The sequence below is a fragment of the Mesoplodon mirus genome (genome assembly GCF_964341445.2).
Source record: "Mesoplodon mirus genome assembly, chromosome: 15".
Classification (NCBI taxonomy): domain Eukaryota; kingdom Metazoa; phylum Chordata; class Mammalia; order Artiodactyla; family Ziphiidae; genus Mesoplodon; species Mesoplodon mirus.
In genome coordinates this window covers 49,355,292-49,380,543 of record NC_138991.1, presented here as the reverse complement: position 1 = coordinate 49,380,543, position 25,252 = coordinate 49,355,292, and the positions used below count along the sequence as shown (strand labels likewise).

At 44.9% G+C, this 25,252-nt stretch overlaps 1 protein-coding gene across 5 annotated transcripts; it reads left to right on the top strand.

Moving 5' to 3' along the window:
* The first annotated feature begins 78 nt into the window (after positions 1-78).
* On the top strand, positions 79-22,035 carry LDAF1 (lipid droplet assembly factor 1). Of its 5 annotated transcripts, none has more exons than XR_014296121.1 (6): positions 79-330; positions 2,496-2,693; positions 9,679-9,847; positions 12,119-12,257; positions 17,995-18,125; positions 21,979-22,035. XR_014296121.1 is itself a non-coding variant. In XM_082645633.1 (5 exons), the coding sequence occupies exons 2-5, from the start codon at positions 2,598-2,600 to the stop codon at positions 13,814-13,816; spliced, it is 441 nt and encodes a 146-aa protein (XP_082501759.1). In that variant the 5' UTR covers positions 79-330; positions 2,496-2,597; the 3' UTR covers positions 13,817-14,279. The 5 variants fall into 5 exon arrangements, 1 of the variants encoding a protein (XP_082501759.1); XR_014296123.1 differs by lacking the exons at positions 17,995-18,125; positions 21,979-22,035 and adding exons at positions 11,080-11,257; positions 11,334-11,437 and having other exon boundaries at positions 12,119-12,231; XR_014296122.1 differs by lacking the exons at positions 17,995-18,125; positions 21,979-22,035 and adding an exon at positions 11,334-11,437 and having other exon boundaries at positions 12,119-12,231.
* Positions 22,036-25,252: the final 3,217 nt, after the last annotated feature.

Below are 25,252 nucleotides of genomic sequence, written 5' to 3'. Positions count from 1 at the left end.
AGCGGAGGGGAGGGGAGGGGAGGGGAGAGAAGGGGAGAGGAGGGACGGCGCGGGGCCGCGCGGCGGAGGAATACTGCTGGCGGGGGTGGAGTGAGAGCGCAGGCTCCCGCTTCAGAGCCGCCGCTTGGGCGTGTCTCCTCCAGCTGCCCGCACACGCAGCGCGGCCTGCAGTGCGGCCGCCGGGACCAGGTGAGAGCTGGCAGCTTGGGCGCAGGGGACCCAGCTGGCTAGACACCCTCCTCGCCGGGCGGGACAAATTTTGGAGGAGGGCGGGGGTCGGTTGAGAGGATAGTCGGTGTCCCACGCCCGAAGCCTTCAGCACGACGTTTGGTAATAAGGGGACTCTCATCCCTCCGAGCCCCTGCGAGACCCCCATACACACACACACACCCTTACACCTACTACTACATTTGGTAAAAGGGTTGTTATCCCCATCCCACCCCGGACCCTTCCCCTTCTTGGGAAACCTGGTTGGGAAGACTCCGAACTCCCTCTTTAGGATTAATGAAAATGGGTGCCCTCCTCCCTCCCGGGTTCCTCTTTTCTATGGAGGGCCCCTCCCCCCTCACGGCAGAGAGGGGAATTCCAAGTACCACAGGTGGTATTCGACTCCCCGTCCCCGAGCTCCCATTTCTCAGCCTCGGCGCCCCCTCAGGCGCAGAGCCCCCTCTGTACCTGCATCACCCCCCTTTTCCCCTCTCCTTGGATCCCAAGAAACTGGCCGCCTGTCCCCTCTCGCGTCTAGGAAGGCTGAGAGACTGGAACCAGATGGGGAGGGGGAGGTCTGGATAGGCCCGAGCGCCCGGCGGTTCCCGGCCTCAAGCCAGAGATGCGACCCCTCCCCCGCCCGGCTGGAATGCTCAGGGTTTCCTTTTGTCCCGGGATGGGCAGTAGTGGAAGAGCCGGGGGCTTTTGGAGTGGGGGGGGGCGTGGAAGGGGAAGGGCGGGTTGGCTCGTGTTCTCCTGGCTCAGCCCGGAAGGCGCGGAGAAGGCAGAAGGCGGGAAACTGTGCGCTGCGTCGGGTTAAGGGGTTGCCGTCTTCCCTCCTCCCGAGACCTCTCAGTGCGCTTGGGTGCCCGGCTGGCGCTTGGGTTTCCAAGGCCCTGGGAGACCAGTAGGGGAGCTGGGCTTGTTTCTGACCCTTGCAGATTGGAGATTAGGGGAATTGAGTGCTGGGAACATCGCAAGTTCAAATCTGTGCCAGCTGTAGCTTCAGAGACAGTATGGGAATGGGAGTTTAGTCCTGCCCTGTTCAGGGGATTCCTGTTTCACAAAAGGGATTGTAGCAGAGAATCTCTAGCTGGGGAGATTAAAGTGTGCTTTAATTTGGTGCTAGACCCTATAGATATTAGGAGATACCTCTTCCTATCTCACATAATTAGCATGGGGGACGTTCAGTGTGGTAAATAAATGTGAGCCTCTCTCAGTTAATTTTGTCCACTGTGACAATCTTTTAGGCATTTGTGCTATAGGTCAGGAGATCAGTTGTAAGGGAGAAATGGAAAAGATATCTGTGTCCAGCCCTACAGTGTTGTTCTGGAAAATATAAAATAACAATATATTAGTTTATATGAAAATAAAAAAGGGTTTAAAAGATAGATATCTAACTTAACAAAAAGCTTTTATTAAAAATAAATAATTATGTGAGATTGGGACAGTCCTGGATATTCCAGGCTGTTGAGTCACAGGGTATAATTGTGGCAAAGTCTGTCCCTCAGGTGCCTCTCTTGTTATGGAGCTGAGACTTACAAGTAAATAGAGAATAATTTATGGCACAATGTAATTGGGAGCCAACCTGTTTAGTGTATTGGCCACTGCCACTTGTTTGAAAAAGGTTTTCTGGCCAAAAAAGAAAAAAGACAATAGGACTTGAAATAGTGTATTCAGCTTTCTTACTTTCTTCCACATTCTTTTCACAATTTTGTCAGGCTAAAAAAACATAAGCTCTCAGAGACAATACCATTAACATTTTGTTATATGTCCATCTAGATCTTTTATTTTACTATGGATATATACATAGAATACATAACTACATATATGTATTTTATATTATGGATATATGCATAAAATATGTAACAATATATAGTATTCTATAATTTTTTCACATCATAGATGTATTTTTATTTCACTAAATAAATATCAATATCATTTTAATGGCTATACAATACTCCATTCTATGAATTTATCATTATTTAACCTATTTCCTATTAGTAGACAGTTAGCTTCTTTCCACTGTTTTACTACTTATTATGTATTAGGAACAGGGGTACACTGCACATCCTTTTGGCATGTTTTGATATAACTGATTATTTCCTTCAAGTTCCTGGAAAGTAAATTGTTGGATCAAGGTATGTGCAGTTTGAAATTTTGATAGATATTGCCAAGTTACCCTCCATCTGCATGCCCACCATCAGTGTGTGAGGATAGTAGAATCTCTTGTTGGGTCAGTTGGGTGAAGACCACTAATGGTTTAAGATACTTTTCATTTCCTCCAGTGACAGCAAGAGACAAGGTGACATGAGAGATTTGACTGTGCCCTGCACTGAAGAGCTTACTGGTAGAATTCATCCCTAAAGAGACCTGAAGTGGGTTTCAGGATGGTGAAAGAAGAGCCCCCGAGTACTTCAAAGGACTTGCAGGAGCTGCAGAGGAGGGTGTCTTTGCTGATAGCGTCTGTCCAGAGTAACTCAAAGGTCAGTTTCCAATCAGAGCATATAATGGAAGATCCCAAAATAATACTAGCTTAAACACCATGGAAAGTTATTTCTCTCTCAAGTAGAAGAAATTTGGAGGTAGGTCAGGAATCTCTCTAACTCACCACCTTGTCATGTCTGAGTTGTGACCTTCAAACTCACTGTCCAAGATGACTGCTAGAGTATCAGCCATTGTATCCATATTCTAGGCAATAAGATGTGGGGAGAGAAAGACTTGCATACCACCTCCAATTTAAGGAGACTTCCTGGAAGTCATACACACACAAAGCTTCCAGTTGCATCTCATAGACCAAAATTTAGTCTTATGATCAGCCCTTGTAGCAAATGAATTCTTTAGCTGGAAATAGAGGCAACTCTTAGTCTGTGCCACAGATAACATCCTTTTTTTTTATTTTGCTGTTAATTTTGACCTGTTACCCTGAAAATGAGAGGCTAACGTCTACTTTGAGCCCAGTGTTCCACTAGAAATCCAGTGTTCAATAGAAATACGACATAAGCCACAGAAGTAATTTAAAATTATCTAGTAGCCGCATTTAAAAAGTAAAAAGAAGCAGGTGAAATTAATTTCAATAGTGTATTTTATTGAACCTATATAAAACATATTTCAACATGTAATCATTATAAAAAATATTAATGAAAAAATTATTGAGATGTTTTACATTCTTTTTTGTACTAAGTCTTTGAAATCCAGTCTGTATTTTACACTTAACAGCACATTTCCATTTGAACTAGCCATTTTACAAGTGCTCAATAGCCATTCAATGCCAATGGGACTTGAGGTAGTATATTCTGCTTTCTTGAATTTTTATCTTTATTGCTTTCTTCTATGTGCCTTTCAGCATTTTTTCAGGGAAAAAAATAACAGCTCTCAGAGATAATATTATTAACATTTTGTTGTATGTTCTTCTAGACTTTTTTTCTATGCAATATACCCATAAAATACATATGTATATGTAAGAAAGTGAACTGGTTGGTGATCTGTTTTTCGTATTGGACACCACTAGTATCTATTTGAGGAGCCAGACCTTTGCAGTCTAGGGCAATATACTCTATAGAGATCTTTTCTGAACTCATCCCCAAATGCCTCTGGCACTCTTTGTGGATTTAGCAAGATATTTTTAGGTTGGACAAGCAGCTTTCTAGCCAGCAGGCTGAGACTCTTGTTACTAAAAGTTAGCTCCGTGAGAAAGGTCCTCATACTCATCTACATGTTCAGTTGATTCTCGTTATATAATTTGTGTTAGTTCTGTTCTGTTGAGTCACCTCAAACACTGAATTAGCACATACTGAACAATTGCTCAAACGGGTAGTACAGGATTAGGTTCTGGCAAACTTCTGGTGGCAACATTTTCATCAACCAATCAAACCATAACCTGTTTTGTGTGTCTTAAAGTCACCTTTATTCTGTAGATATTATTGATTCATTAACATTGAACTCCAGGCCAACAGCCTGTACTATACAGGCAGCTATAACTCCTGCCTGAATGAAGTTTATCTAATACACGTACGGTATTTTCTCTATAAGGCACGTCACAGCCTTCTTATACTTAGGAACACTAGACAGTACTGCTACACATTTTAAATGTCAAAATCATCAACAGAAAACATAAAAATGCAGAAAAAGATGGCACTAAATAAACCATGAAAGGGACAGTTGTATAAAGAGCTGAAACAAGAAGGCACAGTGTTGCCTAGTTTGGCCTCAGCTGGGAACATGTGTGTCAGGTGGCTCACGTTTTTCACTGCCGTGTGCACGTCCATGAAAGCAACTCAAAGTGTTGATTCTGGGGTTACAGATCAATTTTAGTGGGTAGGCAAATTCACAAATATGGAATCTGCAAATAATAGGGACTGACTGTACATTAATTAACCTTCGTTGAGCACTCATTATATGCAAAGCACTGTGCTACGCACTTGGCATATCTTAACTTAGTTAATATTCGTGTCTACCTTCTAAGGTAGGCATTTCAAAACATGTGAACTCTGACTTCTTGACATTTCTTCATTTTTTCACCTTAGATCCTCAGCCATGGTCATTGGAATAGATTTGGACCAGATAACTTCCAGGGCAGTTGACTCCCAGAATGATGGGACAGATCATCAGTTGGCTAAGCCCTGATGTTCTTCAGGTAGTCCTGAGGTCGTTTCTTTTAAATTTTTAAATTATATTAATTGAATTAATTATATTAATTGTGTTTACTCAATAGAGTAATATTGTCAGTAAAGGAAAGGAAGTCACCTGTAAACCCATCACTAACAAATCCAGTGGTGGTATTATCATTACTGTTGTTATTATTATTAGGACGCTTTAGTATGTAATTTTTAGATCTAGTGGTTTTAATTGTGGCAGATGTAGTTCTGTATTTTTATTTTTGCTTGATATTGTATATTGGTATTTTTCCATATTAAAGCATAGGTCTTCTGAACAATTGCTTTTCTTGGTGGTAGAACCTTCCCTTAGATTGACATACCATAATTTACATAGTCATCCCCTTGCTTCTGTGATATTTAGATGATTTCTTTCCCCCAAGTAATTTATAATCTTTTCTCAGAGTTAATAAACCCTTTGAGTTCCAGATAAGAATAGATGGCTTCCAGATGGAGTGTTTGTGAAACAACTCCATCATCTCTTCCAGGAAACCTCTGGAATGTCAAGTCTTAATTGTCTTACTTTTAGACTGACAGAGTCAGAAACCTGTTCCAAATAGCTTAAACAAACAAACAGTGAGATCTGCCAGGGCTTTGGGGAAATGTAAGGCTATCGTAGAAGCCAAGGCAGGAAGTAAACAGGGCGGAGCCTCAGGAGGGGTTAGAACCAGGGTCTGGCAGGTCACTGGGGTCAGAGATAACTCTCAGTGCCCTCTCTTTTTTTCTTTTTTTTTTTTTTTGCGGTACACGGGCCTCTCACTGTTGTGGCCTCTCCCGTTGCGGAGCACAGGCTCCGGACATGCAGGTCCAGCGGCCGTGGCTCACGGGCCCAGCCGCTCCGCGGCATGTGGGATCCTCCCGGACAGGGGCACGAACCCGTGTCCCCTGCATCAGCAGGCGGACTCTCAACCACTGCTCCACCAGGGAAGCCCTCAGTGCCCTCTCTTGAGATATATTGTTCCTCATCGTAACTCTTCCTTGTATATCAGCTTCATTCTCCTCTCTTTGCAGCCTGGCTTCCTTTGCTCTTCCATTCACATGGGCAGACATGATCGCCCAGGATGGTACCTTCAACTCCCCTTGTCTCCTCCAGCTCCCAGCTGAAATCCTCTATGGGACCTGGTCTTGGGAGTGCTTGATTCCTAGGAGCAAGACTCTGCTTGACCAAGTCACCTATGGCCAGGGAGGTGGCAGTTGGGCTGGGGCTTTCCATTTCACTGGTATAAACATGGCTTCAGGGGCCTACCCCTGCTGTGAGAGGGGGCAGTTTTCACAGAGGAGGTAAGAGAGATGGAGCATGGGCTGGGCAGGTGCCTTCCCAATGGTATCTCCTTGTGTGGATTACCTAGGACAAAATAGTTTTGCTCTCATGCTGGCCCTTTCCTTCCACAAAGGATGTTTTTGAATTACCTCCTTGGCACCTGTATTCTAATCCTGAATCACAAGGACCAAAATCTGGGAGAAATTGTCACGCAGCACCTTGGACTTGTCATTACCAGTGGTTTTAAATAATGCTGACTCCTCTGCCCTCCACCCCTCTGGTAGCAAAGACAGTGGATACTGATGATCTTTTGCATTCTAACACCAGGGAATTAGCCTCTCTTCTGAATAGTTCCAGATGGAGCCTTCATGTCCTTAAACACTGGCCATGTTGTCCCTATTTTGGAACCTCCCATACTCATGTGTGCATTTTAAAATAAATCACCTGTGTTTGACCTTGGGCAAGTTGCTTGGGCTCATTGACTCTCCATCTCATCTTCTCTAAATTAAGCAATGCCAGGCTCATAGCTTTGTTGTGAGGATGATCTCAGATGTCGTTTGAGAAGGCCTTAGCACAGAGTCTGGAACATAATGGTGCCAGTCTGTCCCAGCCTGGCATTCCTGGGTTATTTAGCACCGCACCATGCCTGTAAAATCTAGGTTGGATAACCTGTGTCTGCTTCCAGGAGGGCGATGGAAAATGTTGCTGAATAATAAGCTCTCCCACTTTCCATCCTTCCATTGTGTCACCCTCTGTTGCCTGGGAGAATAAAAAGTTAATTGCTATGGTCTAATTCCCGGATTTAAATAATGTTAAATTTTGCCTTGTTATCTACCTCATAGCATTGTAGAGAGAAAAAAATAAGGAGGTTTATTGAAAGCTCTTAAAATAGTGCTTGGCACTTGAGTGTTTAATGAATGTTCTGTATTATTATTAGGCATAACTGAATCATATCTTCCTCTTCTGAGACAGACTGGTCTGAGCAGGGCCATCCTCCCTAGGGGAAGACAATTGCTGGGCTTAATTGTCTGCATCTTAAATTGGTCTCTCTGCATATCTGAATAACTTTCTATTTTTTCCTTGTAGGGCCCAGATTTAGAAGAGGCTAAGAAAAAATTAGATTTCTTAAGGACTACAAGTAGTTCCTTCCTGCTTTTCTCCTCTTGGATCCCCATGCCAAACTGTCTCCTGGTCCTGTTGAATTTTCTTTTGTCATTCCACTTTCATACTGCATCTCCTCCTCCTCTTCCCTCCCTGCCATCAGCCTAGTTTTGGCCATGATTATCTCTTGCTGGCTTCCCTGCAAATCTTCCTCACTGCCTCTTGCACAGGACCACCAGGTTCATCTTTTTTAAATTATTCCTTTGATTGCATCACAGTCCTGCTCAAATGCCAACAGTTCGCTTCTTGTTTTTTTTCTAGGTAAAATTTGAGTGAGCGCTTTTCAACAGAAATATTATGTGAACCACATATATAGTTTTAAGTTTTCTAGTAGCCATATTAAAAAACATAAAAAGAAACATGTAAAATTAACTTTAATAATATATTTTATATAACCCAGTATATCCAAAACAATATAATTTGAACATGTAATCAATATTAAAAAATCATTGATGAGATATTTTACATTCTTTTTTTAATACACTCAGTGCACATCTCAATTCACATGCTGATTTTCCATTGGAAATACTTGGTCTCTATTCAGATTTCATAAAATTGATCATTGAAAAACTTATTTGAAACATACCCACCTTATTTGAAATGTAATTAAAATTTTTTCAATGACTGAATCAAACATCAGTTTTTAAATTTAAATTAGATTAAACATCCAATTCATCGGTCAGGCTAGCCACATTTCAAGTGCTCAGTGGCCACATGTGGCTTCTGTGCTGGACAGTCTAGGTATAAAGTCATAAGCCTGGCATTCTGGTGTTCCAGCCTCATCTGCTCCCCTGCCACTGTGGTTACTGGGTCTCTTGATTTTAAGGATCAGAGAGAGCAGTTCAGTCTGTCAGATGACCCCTGGAGGTTTACTAAGGATACACATAGACTAGAGCTAGAAAGCAGTCAAGACCTGAGACAGCTCGAAGGACCATCCAGCCCCACTCCCGCGGCCCCTATGCCTCTCTCTCACCTTCAGCCGCCCTAACGGGAAGATCTCACTGGGTTCTGATCCTAGGGTATCCAAGCTGGGTATTTCCAGCTCAGAGGTGGTTCCTGGCACAGTCACCTCTGGCGAGAGAAGCTGAACAGCCAAGTCTTAGATAGCTTTTGTCAGAAAGGAGTAGCTGGAGGCAGTGTAGCCCGTAGGCGTTATGCCATTTTGGGCCCGGAAGTGAAGTTTGTCAATGCTGAAGCCCCAGGACTGAGAACGGTGGCTTTGTGGAACAGCCTTTTCTAGTTAAGCAGAGTGAGTCCTGTGCTTTGTCACCATCAACTTGAGCTCCAAAATCCTCCTGCCTTCCAGCTTGCCCACAGTTTCCTCCATTTGAATCACTTGGGTGAACAACTCTTTCTAGGAGAACGTGCGTTTTGGTTAGTGGCACCCACCATCACTGAAGCTTAAATTATATCTTCAGTTCACCTGCTGGCCTACATGGCCCTAAGGAATGAGACACAGGAAGGACCAGTTTTGATGGGGAAAAGTTCTGGAATGATGGAAGCTTTCAAGGGAACGGGAACTAGCATGCCAGCACTGAGGAGAGAGATGGCGTGGACCCTAAGAAGAGGGGGAAGCCCATCCTTGTGAGGATGCCTAGGGCCAGCTCTGTATTAAAGCAGCCCCCCCAACCCCTCACTGAGCCAGCTCCAGAACCCTTTTGCCTGGTGGAGGAAGATAAGCTACTTATTAACGCAGCATAAGCTTGCAGTAGTCATCAGGCTGTGGCCTGACTGTGGTATCCAGGTTGATGACATAAAAACATTTTCTCCTAATGAAGTGGCAGCCATTGCAAACATCTGACATCTGAAGTGAAGAGATTTAGCTTTGAATGCCTAGATTTTGCCACTTGGAAGCCGTGTGACTCTAGGTGAGTCATTTTGTCCCACCGTTTCTCAAACTTTAATGTGTGTACAAATCACCTGGTGATCTCATTAAAAAACAGAATCTGATTTGGCAGGTCTGGGTCAGGGCCCAAGATATTGCATTTCTAACAAGCTCCCAGGTGATGCCAAGTAGCTAGGACTTAACCTCTCTGTGCCTCAGTGGCCTCAGCTGTGAAGTAAGCAGCCAATTGTACGTATATTACATCAGAGCACACATATGCTGAGGATGCCTTCTGAGAGGGTGTGTGTGAAGCAGCAGAGCCATGCCTGGGTCTTTCCTCCTTTCACAAGACTTGAGGTTGTGTGGAGCCCTCAAACTTGCCCCTGTCCACAGCTGCCTTAAGTTGTTGCTGGGGCAGCTCATGTCTTGGGAGGATTATTATTGTTGACTTCTTAGCTATGGGCCTTCCAACTTTATGACCTTGGCTTATACTTCCTATAGCTTGGGTGAATTCATCAACCTGGGGTTCAGACATGGCATTCAGTCCTGCTCGTCTCCTTTGCCCACAGGTGATTGCCTTTATGAAGTCTCCAGTGGGCGAGTACCTGGACAGGCATCCTTTTCTGACCCTCACCTTGCTGGTGTTTGCTGCTGTGTCGGCCGTTCCTGTTGGCTGCTTCCTGCTCCTTGTGGTGCTTGCCTCCCTGGCTGCATTTGTGGGAGTCATATTACTAGAAGGTATCCTACTCAGTTACTCTCCCCCTTGGAAAATGACTCACTTGGGATGACAGTATTTATTGGGCATCTGCCACTCTTGTCAAAGGTTCCTGTTCTTGTCAAAATCACATCGACCAAGGCAGGTTGTCAGAGTAGTTAAAACATGGGCTCTGGAGTCTATTAGAATCCCACCTCCCCCGGTGTGATTTTGGACACATTATTTACCCTCTCTGAGCCTCAAATTCCTCATATGTAAAATAGGGGTATAATAATACTATCTCAGAGGGTTGTGAGGATTGAAACTTACAGTTGCATAAAGTACTTAGCACAATCCTTGGCACAGAGTAGCTTCTCCATGAATGCTAACTATTGTCATTAAACAGAGAAGCCATTCACTCCACAGATAGTTATTGAGCACCTGTTGCATGCCAGGTGCCTTGCTATGTACTGAGGTTCCCCCTTCTCCACCTTTCCTCCTGAAGTCCCACTGCCAATTGTCAGCTTCTCCCTGAGTTGCTAAGTTAAAATTACTAAGAAAGTAAATCTGATTGGCTCAGTTTGCCTTTTCAAATCAGATCACAGTCCACAAAGAGATGGTTGCCATCTGCTCAGGTGATCACCTCTGGCTCATTCTGTGGCTTCCCAGAGCTAAGAGCACCCAGGGTTGCTTCCCTACCAAAGGGATTGTGGACAAGGCAGTTTACACTTGAAGAAGAAGGCAGGCACAGTAGGTGGATGAGCCAAATACAGTATGGCAGAGTGGTGGTTCAGTAAATATTGATGGATAGATGGGCGAAAGATGAATCAATATTAAAACAAAGGTAAATTTAGAAAGAAATAAGAGAGCCACTACCTTTTTGTGGTATCATACAAAGTTTTACAGGAGAGAGCACTTTAAAGATGTATAACAACTTTGTCCCAGAGTAGACAAGGAAGGGCTTTCTAGATAGGAGGAACAGCATGTGCAAAGCTGTTCCACTTTAGAGCAGTGGTTTTGCAACTTGAGTCTGCATAAATCTTACTTGCTTTTTGAACATGTGGACTTTCATGTGTCATCCAGAGATTGTTATTTAGTAGGTCTGGAGTGGGGTCCAGAAATGCAAATTTTCAACAAGATTCCCTAATGCATCTGATTCTGATTCTGATACCGGTGGTGGTTAGCCATCCTCTGAAAAATACTGATCTAAGATTTTGTAAATCTTTATGAAAAGGCAGCACGTCTGTTTACATTCTCTACTTTCCTTCCTTTCCAGAGTCCATCCCTGAAACTGTCACTGTGGAGTACTGGGTGGGCTATTTGACAACTCGTGAGGCAAGGGAAAGGATGTCTGCCATGCAACATTTGCCATGTTATTAGTTCTGCATTGGAAAGAGGAATTTTGTTATGAGGAAGGCAAGAGAAAGTGTGCTGGGCAGACAAAAACTGCCACAGTGAGTCACATATATGATAGTCTCTTAATTGTCACGTCAACACTTAGAGGTAGTTATTACTATATTCTTTTTACAGATGAGTTAAACTAAAGCTCCAAGCGGCCCAAAGTCTCACCATAAATGACTTAACTAGGATCAAACTCAGGCGTGTCAACTATGAAAATCCATCCTCTTTCCATGGTACCTTTTATTATTTTTCTCCCATAGACCCCATGTTATAAAAATGTATTTTCTCTGCACTTATTAGATGGTAATTCATTAATATTCCCATTAAAAACTTATTTAATGGTGGGTAAAATGACCATTCAGACCTATGGTTACTGTGTGATAGTTGCCAGGCTGGGTTGTAAAGGATGTAATCAAAAGTTATGTTTAGATTTTACTTTATTTATCCTGCATAGCCTTTATTTCCATAGGTTGTAGGTAAGTGTAAATTATAGTATTTGGTAGGCAGTTTGAAACACTGGTCGTGATTTACCACCCCCATTACTGTCTTGGCTAATTCCTTCTAGAGGATTCCATTGGGAGCCCATCCCTGACCTTGAGAATGAGGGAGTTTCAAATTCAAACACCCATGGGCAAGACAGGTAACAGAAGTGAGCAAAGCGGTCCAAGAATAATACAGTTGGGAACAGTGGGGCCTGGAGGAGACTGGAAGGCCAGCAGTTGTTGCCATGCAGTGATGCTCACTTGGGTATTGAGATTGCCTCCTTTTTAAGCGATACCAGAAGTCTGGATTTTTGTGGAAAACCTCCTCACTTAAAACATCTGAGTTAACTGTTGTTTTAAACACAGTGGTGCAGGGTCTGGTGTTTTCAGTCTGTTTTAGATGAATGATTCTTTTGACATGCTTTCCTCTAGGACTGGTCATCTCTGTGGGCAGCCTCTCACTGCTTTGTGTCCTCTGTGGCTTGGGCTTCATGTCACTCATCATGTCAGGGACAATCATAGTGTCCTACATGGTAGTCTCCAGCCTCGTCAACTACTGGTTTTCTCCCAGGTAAATACATGTCAGTGCAATAATTTAATCTTTACTATTTGGGGAGATTTTCACAAGTAACACCCTAACCCTGGTCACATCATACTCAGTCTCCCAAGATAGGAGGTGCCCTAGCCTCTTCACATCTCTACTTAAAAAGAGGTAAGGTTTCTTTCTCTCTTTTTTTAAAATTATCAGGTAGGAATGCTTTGGTGGCAAGTAATGAAAAACCTAAGTAGATACTAGCTTAAACAAATAGGGATTTATTTATTTGTTTGTTTGTTTTATTTATTTATTTATTTATGTTTTTGCGTTATGCGAGCTCTCACTGTTGTGGCCTCTCCCGTTGTGGAGCACAGGCTCCAGAGGTGCAGGCTCAGCGGCCATGGCTCACGGGCCCAGCCGCTCCGCGGCACGTGGGATCCTCCCGGACCGGGGCACGAACCCACGTCCCCTGCATCGGCAGGCAGACTCTCAACCACTGCGCCACCAGGGAAGCCCGGGATTTATTTTTATTGCATAACAGAAAGCTGGAGATAGCCCAGTCCTGGCACAGCCTCTCTAGTGTCATCCAGGTACCAGGCACCTTCTGCCGTTCTGTGTTGCCATCCTTACCACACTGACTTGTCACCTCATGGCCACAAGAAAGCTGCTGCTGGCTACACCAACTTCATTCAAGGCAGGATGAAGAGAGGAAAAAAAAATGAGTCCTCACTCACCAATTGAGTCTGACCTTTTTTGTCAAGTAAATGAAATCTTTCCCAGAACCTACCCCCTTCTTATCCCAACCAACCTCATTGGCTGGAATTTTGGCAGGTAGCCACCGTAAGCTGGAAGGGAGGCTGGGAAACGGAGTATAAACCCACAAGGAGAAGGGCCTCGGGAATGTGTGTTGGTCAGCCAAGCTCTGGTGTGTGCCATAGCTCCCCCGCTTGGGGTATAAGTGTTATTAGCAAGGCTGCTTGAAATTCAAAGAGAATCCATAGAGCCAGTTAAGTTAATATCAATAGTGCTACCTCCTCTCTCACTTAGCTCTGAAACCTACCATCACTGGGATGAAAAAAGACAGACCTATTTCTCTCCCTGCTCCATCTCCCTTCTGTTAAAGATGTAAAGAAATGGTCAATTAATTAGACTTTGCATCCCAGCTATGCCGTTTTTTACCTGTGTGATCTTGAACAAGCTGTTCAACATCTCCGTTCTCAGTTTTCTTTCATTGGTAACATAGGGCTACTCCTTGCTCTGCCTCTCTCGCTGGATTGTCATGAGGACGCAAACAAGAATTTGGAGAAAATGCAGTATCCAAATTAGAATGGGAAAAAGGATCGTAACCCCTGCCCCTAATTCAGGCATTTTAACCTCTCGGGCCCCCAGTTTCCTCATCTGTAAAGTCAGTGTAGCCCAAAATCTGGTGTGGTTGCAAGAAGCAACCACAAACCCAAACTAAACCAACAAAGGACGTCATTCATTCCGCCATGTATACTCTCAGCATTGCTCTTTAAAGAGGCCTTAGAGCTGATCATTTCCTCTTGTTGCCAAACAGACTTTGGACACAACACAACTCCAGTGGCGACTGTTAGCTGGCCGTGAAGTCTACACACTTAAATGGGCTCTACCAGGAATGACCAGCTGAATGGAACCAAAGCTTTTTTTCAAGCACCTCTGGGAAGCTGTTGGATCATCCTTGCCCCTTGGGATTATGACTCAGAAGGGACTGGGTAGTCAATCTCTTCCTGGAGGTGTCCTCTAGCTTTTTCACTTATTTGTAGGGTCCTGCAGTGGACAGTTCTGGGGATCTTGTTGCTCTTGGTCAGTTCCATCAGCTGACCGGCCCTCACATGGATAATCAGCAGAGAATCTCGGTGGCGTGGCAGCTCCTCGCGCCTCTCACCTCCTCCTCCCCAGAGATGCACACCTGACCTTGGCAGGGTTCTGAGCCTCTACAGGCCAGTGACTTGACCCCAAAGGCTCAGATCTTGTATCCGAGGCCCCAATTTGGGACAGCCACAGGTTGTTTTTCCTTTTTCTTTCTTCCTTTTTTTTTTTAAATGAGAGCTGCTTATTTCTTCACTCATTTGAAAAAAGAGGTGGGGGGAAGAATCCAAAACAGAACAAGCTCTCTGCCTTATTAGCCTTTTGTCAGAAAGACAAACAACATTTGGGAATAATAGCCTCTCAGACAAAGTTAGATAATAGAGTCCAAACTTAACCTTACGGCCAAGAGCATTTTTTTCTAAGTCTAAAGGTACGGTTTCCACTGTTGAGTATTGTTAAGTGATGTTACTCTTTAAAATATTTGCACTTGATACTTTTTTATTGTTTTAAGGACTTGGCTTGTTAAGCAATTTCTTCAAAAACTCCCATGAAAATGATAAAAGACTACAAAAATTTTTTAAATCCTATGGGATATCTACTTCAGTGGTTTATTTCCTGTGGTAGTTTATTAAAAATATTTATTTAGATGAGCTTTTTTTCTTCACTCTATTTCAAAATACCCCCTTTCTAGACATCAAACCCATTTTTTCCTTCTGTGTCAATTTCGTGGCAGATCCTGGGTAATAAGGCTTTTTTAGTTGCTAGTGATGGACACTCAACTCAAAATGGATTTAAAAAGTGGGGGCAGAGGGGGATGGATTCGTTTCACTGAACTAAAAAGCCAAAAGGTAGGTCTTTAGGCACTGCTGGATCCAGGGCTCAAGTGGTGTCATTAGGCATCTCTCTCCCTCCATCTCTCAGCGCTGCTTTTCTCAGTGTGAGCTGAGTTTTAGGCAGGCCCTCCCCATGTGGAGGTCCCAGCAGCTCTAATTTTACATCAGCCTTATAGTTAGCACTCCCTACTGGACAAGGAAGCTGTTCTTTTCCAGTAGTACATTTAGATTTTTGGCTCCGATTAGACAGACTTGGGTCATGTGAGCAACCTCAAACCAAACACTGTGGCCAGGGGGGATGGAATATGCTGACAGGTCAGGGCTGGGACATGTGTGCATTCTGGAACCAGGGGAGGGGGTGGGTCAGCCCCACTGGTTCTGCATAGGTGGGAGTGCTAGAGTATGTAGAGCTGGGAGGACGATCCGATCCCAGAGGAGTATTGCAAGGAAAGGAAATGTATGCCAGGCAGACAGAAGCAAATACTTGCTCTTCGATTCAGGAGGGCATAAAGGCCTTAATTTGGTACTCAAACTTTTCTGTATCCCATGACAGTCAGCCACACCTGTCACTAAAGGGGCCTTCAACTCTATTAGAGAACAAGAACTGCCTTTTCCTGCCAATACATGGGGGTATTAATATTAACAGTTACTATTTACTGAATGCTTCTTTCTGACCTGCAAGTGTCTGCTATTAGCTGTCTAAGCTAAATACCCTGCTGGGTTCTGAGGCTTCAGAAAAGAAGAATGAAGAGGGCCCTGGCCTCCTGAAGTTTACTTTGCAATGCAGGAGTCAGCTAACAAGTGTACTAGTTATCTATTGTTGCGTAACGGTTTACAAAGAGCACTTTTGTCCTCCTACGTTTTCGGTGTGTTAGGAGTACAGGCCTGCCTTAGCTGAGTCCTTTGCAAGACTACAACAGCAGCGCTGCCACATTGCTTCTCCTTTGAGGCTCGCCGGCGGAAGGATCCACATCCAAGCTCACATGGTCATTGGCAACACCCGTTTCTTTGTAGGCTTTGGGGCTGAGGCCCTCAGTCCCTGTCATATGGCAGCTCACAGCCTGACAGCTTGCTTCTTCAAAACCACCAAGGGAGAATGTCTCTTAGCAAGATGGACGTCACATTCTTATAACACATAATCATGTATGCATAAGCACATACATCCCATCACTCTCACCACATTCTGTGGGCTAGCAGCAGTCAGGTCCCACTCACACGAAGAGGAGGGCTCACACAAGGGAATGCATACCACAGTTGGGGATCATGGGCCCCACCTTAGATTCTACCTGCTACAACAAGATTATTATGATAAGTGCATTGAAGAAAGTAGAAGGGGCAGGCCGTGTCAGCCACAGCAGTCTTTTCTTTGAACCACATAATGAGAAGTTGCCACTGTACTAAGAGCTGGTGGGGGCAGGTATTCCCAGCAGAGGGCGCAGCAAAACAAAGGCCCCAAGACTGGAAGGAGCTAAATGTGTTTAAGGAAAAGAAATATCAGTGTGACTGGGCTTGGTGAGTAAAGGGTAAATGGAGGAGAGATAGGAGCCCATCAGGCAGGACCTTGTAGGAAAGAAATTTACAGCAAAAAGCAAAGGGAAGATGATGAAGAATTTTACACTTTGTGTTAAGAGGGACATAATTAGATTTTTAAAGGTCACGTGTGGCCAATGGATTGGGAGTCAAAAGTCCAGTTAGGAGGTCTGTGGAGGTCCAGAGCAGAGGATGGTGTGGCTTACACTAGAGTGGAAGTAATGGAGACCCTCCTCATTTGGAGAGCTAGCAGCAGTTGGTGATGGATTGTATGTGGGTAGTGAAGGAAATGGAGACACAAGGATGGCACATCAATTTTTAATTTGAGCCAGTGGGTAGTCAGTGACACTATTTTCTGATATGGGGGCTGTGTGAATAGTCAAAATCTGCTTTGCTCATATTAAGTCAGATATGCCTTTTTGACACCAAGAGGATGTGACAAATGAACAGTGGCTTAGAGAGTAGGTATGGGCTGGGGATACAAGATTTAGGAGTATTTTCAGTACTGAGAGCTTTACACAGCCTTCTTACGGAATGCTCTCCTGAGAGAAGCCAAGAGATCATTTTATAACATACTTCTGATCACATAAACAGCCTTGCTTCAAACTCTGCAGAGTACAAGTTGCCTTCCCACTGCACTTAAAAGTGCTAACTCCTTCCCATCCCAAGCTGCACCTGCCAGGTTCTCATTTTTCATATTCCCTTAGCCTCTGGATTTTAGAGGTGAATGAAGCGAAGGTTCAGAGCAGAAATGATTCACCAATTCTGCCAAGAAAGGTGGCATCTAAATCAGAGCTTCGCAGTTCAGGCTGTCTGCCACACTGCCTGGAGCCTGAGGCCTTTGCCGATCAAACGAAGTAAGATACAGAACCCAGCACAGTGCCTGCCACAGAACAGGCCCACAAACAATAGTTGTCAAAGTGCACGGTGCACCATCATTTGAAACTGAGTGGAACAGTTGTAAGGTTAACCATGGGGAAGATAGTCAATAATATTGAATTAGCTTTGTATGGTGACATGGTAACTACACTTGTGATGACCATTTTGTAATGTACAAAGACATTCGCTCACTGATGTACACCTGAAACTAACATTGTGTGTCAATTATACTTAAGTAAAAAATAGATATTGTTGGCCTTTTAGGCACAGTTCAATGTGTTCTTTATTTGGAAAGGTAATTAAAAGCACGACACTGACTTTGTACAGTCGGAATGTTAATTTATCAGTATAACTATAGGTGTTTGTTTTTGCCATGAGTCGGGCGCTACCTTAAGCCCTCTACACTTCAGTGCACGTTTTCAGTCAGTTCTCACTACCACTCATTTTAGAGATGAGGAAGCTGAAAGATTGAGATGTTAAATTGTTTAAGGGCACATAGAAGCAGAAGTGGGACTCAAGCCCAGTTCGCCTGACTGAAGAGCCCACCCTTGTAACCAGTGTGCTATTAAATGTTAATGCCTCCACCTGCCTTTAAGGCCTGGGATGTGGACCCATGCCCTAATAGACATTGTCTGCAACAGTTCCTATAACCTTTGCTGCTGTGTCGAATAACTTCGGGAACCCCTGTTTTCATAAAATAGGACGTGAACCGTTGGTTCCCCCTAGAGTTGTGCACATAGAAGTACTGTTTCAACCACCGCCTCTGCATGGATTCTACTATCTGCTCCACATAGAACAGGAGATTCAGCCCGGATGTTGCGACCCCAGCAAGGTATGATCAGGTGTGAGTTGTCACAAGGTTGAGGATGACTAACTACTTCACATATTCTGCTGTGCTTCCTCGAGCAGGAGGTAACAGGTGGAACTAGAGACAGAGGGTGGAATTTGAGAATAACCTGCTTTTTCTTACCTATTCCACAGCATCCCCCCAAAACACGTGCGTGTGTAGGCACACACATACCCCGAGTGATTAAATATGTGCACACACATACCTGAGTAAGCATGTGTGCAAACACACACACACACACACACACACACACACACACCCTGAGTGGTTGGTAAGAATTCTGATAATTACAAATTATTGAAGTGCTTTCTTTGCCTTCTTGGGGGAAAGATAGGAGGTGGGGATTACATCCAAATCTGGCATGCCTCTTGGATATGTCTTTATGGTGAATATTATCCATCGTGTGTGTGGAGGTTGAAAATCAATGATGTTGGAGCATCCCACTCCCCACCTCCTGTTTCCAAACATTTCCACCTTCCACGATCCAGCTCAAGGCTCATCCCTCAGTGAAGTCATGTCTCACTATGTACACTGTCTCTACACTTACAGCCCTCATGGACCAGGCATGTTAAGCAAATGACAACCTCTCTGGGCATTGGTTTCCTCAGTCAGTAACGAGAATGCCGCCCAACCTGTCATTGGGAACTGAGGCAAGTGATCTCTAAATTATAAAAGTGCTACAAAACACTAGACGATAAACCCTTGCTTGACTAGATTGTCTCTTGTTTGCCACTATTCCCTTATATTTGTCCTTCCTCCCATCTGCCCTACCTGCTTCCTCTCTTCTAGTGCTCTGGGAATGGAAACAGTGTCTGTATCTTTCCCTTTGGGTAGCCCAGAAACTTAAATATAGAAACCCCTGCACAATATTTTGCATTGACTAGAAAGACTGAGGAAACTGAACCTAGAGGAGTTATCCATCGGGGGTGACGTTTCCCACCGCCACCCTGGGACATTTGGCAGTGTCTGGAGGCATTTTTTTTTTTTTTTTTTTTTGTGGTACACGGGCCTCTCCTGTTGGGGAGCACAGGCTCCGGACGCGCAGGCTCAGCGGCCATGGCTCATAGGCCCAGCCGCTCCGCGGCATGTGGGATCTTCCCAGGCCAGGGCACGAACCTGCGTCCCCTGCATCCGCAGGCGGACTCTCAACCACTGTGCCACCAGGGAAGCCCTGGAGGCATTTTTGATTGTCATGACTGTGTGTGTTTGGGGGAGATGCTGCTGGCATCTAGTGGGTCAAGGTCATGGATGCTGCTCAACATTCTTCAATGCACAGGACAGCCCTTTACAACAAAGAACTAAGGGGCCCAAACACCAGTGCCAAGGCTGAGAATCCCTGATCTAGACAAATAATGAGAATTTAGAGCATTAGACCACACAACAGCAGAGCTGGGCTTGAGACAGGCTGGGACCTGGGGTCCTTTGCTGCAGTGCTGCAGTTCTGCAGTGCTTGCACCTGGACACACCTCTCAAGCAACAAAATACAAAGAAACTGTATGGAACTAAAAATAACTGCGTGATAACTTGGGGCAAATTCTGGACAAAAGATACAAAGAGACCAAAAAAACCCAACTGCCAATTTTGAAGAGCCCAGAGCAAAAACTGAATGTGGGGAACAAAAGCAGGGTACCAAGCATGACCCCTGCACCCAACACCACCTAAGGGGTGGGCAAACCACCTAAGCCACGCCTTCGGCTTGACCTCTGGACACACCCCTACCCTCACCCCATGTAAGGAATAAGCTCGACCCCCTCAGGGAGCAAGCAATCAAGGGAAACTGTTGTTTGTTCTCACTCCCCTCGGCTGCAGCAGGGTCCCCAGTAAAGCCTTACCTGAGTTTCTTGTCTTGCCTCTAGTCAATTTCTATCGATTGGGGAAGGCTAAGAACCCTGGTTGGTATCAGGCTGAGGCGGGGCTGGAGTTGGCCAGGTCTGCACCAGAGCAGCTGGTTACACTAGCGGCTTCAGGGACACATACACCTTCACGTTTGTGAAATGTTTCAGGGTTTCAAAGAGCTTTCACAGGGCTTCCCTGGTGGCGCAGTGATTGAGAGTCTGCCTGCCGATGCAGGGGACACGGGTTCGTGCCCCAGTCCGGGAAGATCCCACGTGCCGCGGAGCGGCTGGGCCCGTGAGCCATGGCCGCTGAGCCTGCGCGTCCGGAGCCTGTGCTCCGCAACGGGAGAGGCCACAACAGTGAGAGGCCCGCGTACCGCAAAAAAAAAAAAAAAAAAAAAAAAAAAAGCTTTCACATATGTTATCATCTCTGACCTTTCGTAAGAGTCCTGAGAGGTCCTCCTCTTCTCATTTCCATGCCTTACTAGTCAACTGGCAGCAGAAGAAACTGGGCGAACAAGCAAGTCATTTTCTGAAGGTCTCAGAGATAGCTAGTGATTAAGCCAGGGACCCACCATCACCTGGCCCACTCAGATGCTCTTCCTCCACTCCCTGCTTTTTGCTAAAGCAGAAGTGGCAAGGGTGAGACATCAGGAAGGTAGACTACTCGGTAATTGGGAATCAGAGAGCCATCTGAGCTAGAGAGGGCATGGGCCCCTCTGCTCGGGCAGTAGACATTCATCAGCTTCCCAAAACTGCAGAGGAGACTCAAGCCCCATACATATGCTCTAGTAGTCCTTATGGCCCTATTTAGGAGCTTCAAGTCCCATTTGAAAACCTTAAAGAACCAGCAGAGGGAAATGAACAGAAGTGTTTCCTAAAGAAAATGTTTCCTAAAGCCAGTAGAGGGCGCTCACATCAGGTGATCTGAAGGTGACTCAACTGAGAGCTGGAAGAAGCTTTAGACTGTGATTCTTTTTTTGTGTGTGGTATGCGGGCCTCTCACTGCCGTGGTCTCTCCCATTGCGGAGCACAGCCTCCGGACATGCAGGCTCAGTGGCCATGGCTCACTGGCCCAGCCGCTCCGCTGCATGTGGGATCCTCCCGGACCAGGGAACGAACCCGCGTCCCCTGCATCAGCAGGCGGACTCTCAACCACTGCGCCACCAGGGGAGCCCTAGACTGTGCTTCTTAAACGTTAATGTGCATGTGTACAAGGGGTTAAAAGGCAGATTCTGAGTCTGTAGGTCTGGAGCAGGACCTGAGCTTCTACATGGCTCACCAGCTCCTGGCAAAGCTGTTACTGAACTAGTTTTGTTTGCCCGACCAGCGCTGAGACGCTGAGGTTTACAGCAGAGAAAAAGTTTATTCACAAGGCAGCCAAGCAAGGAGACAGGAGAATAGGTCTCAGGTTCTGCCTCCTCAAAGGCAAGAGGCTTGGGATATTTGTGGGTAGAGAGTATAGGGTGGTCGAAGGTCCAGGGGAAGGTGATTGGAGGCAGGAAAAAGGCGAGGTAATCAGTGATCTGCACAAGCATATCTGAGTTACATGCTTCTTCATGGGACACATGCTTAGCAAATGGTGGCAGTAGCATGATCTGAGGTGGAGTTTTTGGCCTCTGACGTCAAAAAGCCGCCCATCAGACACTTGTGCAGGCCCAGCTGAATGGTTGGTGGTCTCAACCGGTTTGAACTGGGTAAGACTAGCTCCATGTTCCTTAAAAACAACTTAAGCAAACATTACTCTCAGAGGTGTTTTCTATAAGGGGCTGTTAAAGGAGTCTTGATATGTATTGTCCAAGCTACATGAAGTTTGGAGGGTATGCAATTTGCAAAACAAAGTAAGCTTGGTCAGTGAAGGCAGTTTACAGGATATTATTTATTAAGCACGTTACAGTCTAAGGGAATCTAACTGATGACTGCCCTCGGTTTCAAAGCCTTCCACTGCTCACACCCTGAATAGCAAGGTAATAGATGCTCTCTCCAGTCTTCTCCTTCTACAGCTGGTACACCTGAGGCCCAGAGAGGAAGTGCACACTGTAAGTCTGCAGTGCCAGGGATAGAACCCATGTCTCCTGCATCCAGTTCTTGCTTTATGACATCTTCCCTGCTCCTTTGACCCTGGAACAGAATTAAGGCAGGAGGATTCATCTCTAAGAAAGGGTGAGAAGTAAGTGACTATACTGTTTACTTTGAATCAAGCTTCTTTGCATTGCATTTTTGGTCAAATCACTTCCCTCACAGAAGTATCAGTGGGAGTTCAAAGATGAACAGAATCAGACTCTGGACCTCTTGAGCCTTGAGGGAGCCAAAGCAAAATAAATTTGTTAACAAAAGGTTTTCTTATTTTTTTGGTTTATACAAATTTGGCTGTTAACCCAAAGAAAAGCTTACATATAACTTGGTGTGTTCTTATAGATGCAAATTATAGTCATAAACTTTATTCTAAAAATAAGGGGTTTTTTTTTGTTGTTGTTGTTGTTTTGCGGTACGCGGGCCTCCCACCGTTGTGGCCTCTGCCGTTGCAGAGCACAGGCTCTGCGGCCATGGCTCACTGGCCCAGCCGCTCCGCGGCATGTGGGATCTTCCCGGACTGGGGCACGAACCCATGTCCCCTGCATCGGCAGGCGGACTCTCAACCACTGCACCACCAGGGAAGCCCAAAATAAGGGTTCTTTAAGCCTGAATGATTTGGAATGCTTTTACCTACAGGAAACAGAGTGCCTCCCTTAAAAAATAAGAACTCTTAGCATCTCACTAAACATGAAATCCAGATACCGGTGGTTCTAGGGTTGATTTAGGAAACACAGTGAAGTAATCAGGGATCTAGGCTTTCTGTGTTATTACTCCACCATTCTCAGAGAACATCTTTAGATTTGTTTCCTCATGGTCACAAGAAAGCTGGCACAGCTCAGGGAATCACAGTTCACACAACCACAGCCAAAGACAGGGAGAAAAGGGCTAGCCTTATATACCTTTTTTTTGAAATGAGGAAAAAGACAGAAACCCCCTCCCAGTTTCTCCCTTAAATCTCATTGAACAGAACAGTATCATGTACCTACCACTACATAAATATCTGCAAGGGGAATTGAGGCTTTATCTTTTTTTTTTTCCCCTTTCTCTGTCAGAGGCTTTATCTTGATTATTTAGCCCAATCAGGATACTAGGGGCATGCTATGAACAAAGTCAAGTGTCGACTGAAAAAAATGCACAAGCCAGAAGTTGAGAATTATGTTTTATTCAAGGACATTACTGAGGACTTTAGCTCAGAAACAGCCTTTCAGATAGCTCTGAGGAACTGTTGCAAAGAGGTAAGGGAAGAGTCTGGACGTATAGGAGATTTGCTGAAAACAAACAAACGTTGCTGTCAAACATCAAAATATTGCTAATCACGAGAAACAGACATCTCGAGTTAATGATTTTAGTGCTTTTCTGTGTATGTGTAGATGCAAGAGTCTGGGCTCTTTGAAATTATTCCTTTGATATGCGTCTTAACTATCTAGGGCCAGTATCTTGTTTTTTTCCATCCTGAATTCCCCTCAGGGCGCACCGTGGGGGCAGCTGCAGTGGCTGAGGGCTTGATGGCAGGCAACATTCTTTGTCCACACAGCCTTTGCGTTTGTCTAGCGCAGTGATTCTTATCCAGGGTACGGGTCAGAACCGTCTGAGGAGCTTGTGTTCGTTTCCTCTCCCTGCTGTAACAAATTACAAGCTTAGTGGCTTAAAAATAACACAGATTTACTGTCCTACAAATCTGGTGGCCTCTTACAGTTTCACTGGGCTGACGTCAAGGTGTCAGTGGGGCTATTTCCTTCTGGAGGCTCTGGGGGATTGTTTCCTTGACTTTTTCAGCTTCTTGTGTCCGCCTGTGTTCCTTGGCTGGAGCCCTTTCCTCCATCTTCAAAGTGCATCAGTCTTTATCTCCATCATCGTATCGCCTTCTCCTCTCTGTAGGTGAATCTCATTCTGTCTCCCTTGTATAAAGATGCTTGTGATTACATTCAGGCCCACCTGGATAATCCAGATAATTTCTCGGTCCAAGATCCTTAGATTAATCATGTGTGCAAAGTCCCTTTTGCCATGAAAGGTAACAGTCACAGGTTCCTGGGATGAGGACATAGATATTTTGGGGCCATTATTCAGCCTCCCACAGAGCCTAAACATGCTTAGACCCCACTCCTTAAAGATTCTAGTTCAGTAGGTGACGTCAGGGCATCTATATTTTACAAAATATGTGCATGATCAAGAACCTCTCATCTGTCACAGAATTTTATTCAACCTTCAGTTATTGTTTATAGTATTATGAGGTTTTATCTAGGTGGCTCCAATGCAAATACACTAATACGTTGACTATTTCATTGAACCCTTGCATGCTTGCAAAATAGGTTTTATTCACATTTTCCAGGTGTGGAAATAGGCTTGGAAATTGTTCCATCTGCCCAAGGTCATACAGTATGGAAGACAGATCCAGAACCCAAGCCCAGCTCTTGTTCTAGAGCTGTATACGTTCAAAGATGAACAGAAGCTAAAACAGCTTGAAGTTAAAACAGCTTGAAGCAGCAGAACAGGGCAGGGAAGAGAAGTTCAGCATTAAAGAGGGCTTCCCAAGGCACACAAGTCTGCTCCCAGCCCCTGTAAACTGCACCAACAGAGCTGCCCAGTAGAATATTAGAATCCCAAATGCCTTTCATCTACCTCCTGCCACCTGAGTTACAATTACAGCCAGTCCCTACCTGGTGAGGGAGATTGCAAACACAAGTTTGGATGAAGGAGCAGCTTCTTGGGATTTGAACTCCCTCTCTGCCCACACAGCTCCTCTCTGCTTATTAGGCTGCCTCCCCCCATGTACAGTAGGATAGGTACCTTAAGAAGATGAGAACACGACTTTAAACAACTGCTCATTATATTTGTTCTAGGATACCATGGCAACTAGTGTTCATTCCAGCAGCTGCTCCACAGCCAGCTTGGCTTTCCTCTCTCAAATTTCTGCCTCAACATTTGCAAACACATCAGAACCAACCTGCCATGCGGCAGCCTTGGGGCCCAGGTCACTCTGATCCTGGCTTGTGACTCTACACAAATAGACCAGATTGGGGATGAGAGGCTCCACCTCTACAGCCAAGATACTCTGATACCTTAGACAAGCTTGCTAGGGCTCAAGTTGCTCATCTGTAAAATGTGCATTTCTAGCAAAGTGTTTTTCAACTTGTGGGTAATGACTCATTAGAGGGTATATTAGTTTTCTGTTTCCATCGTAACAAACTAATACAAGCTAAA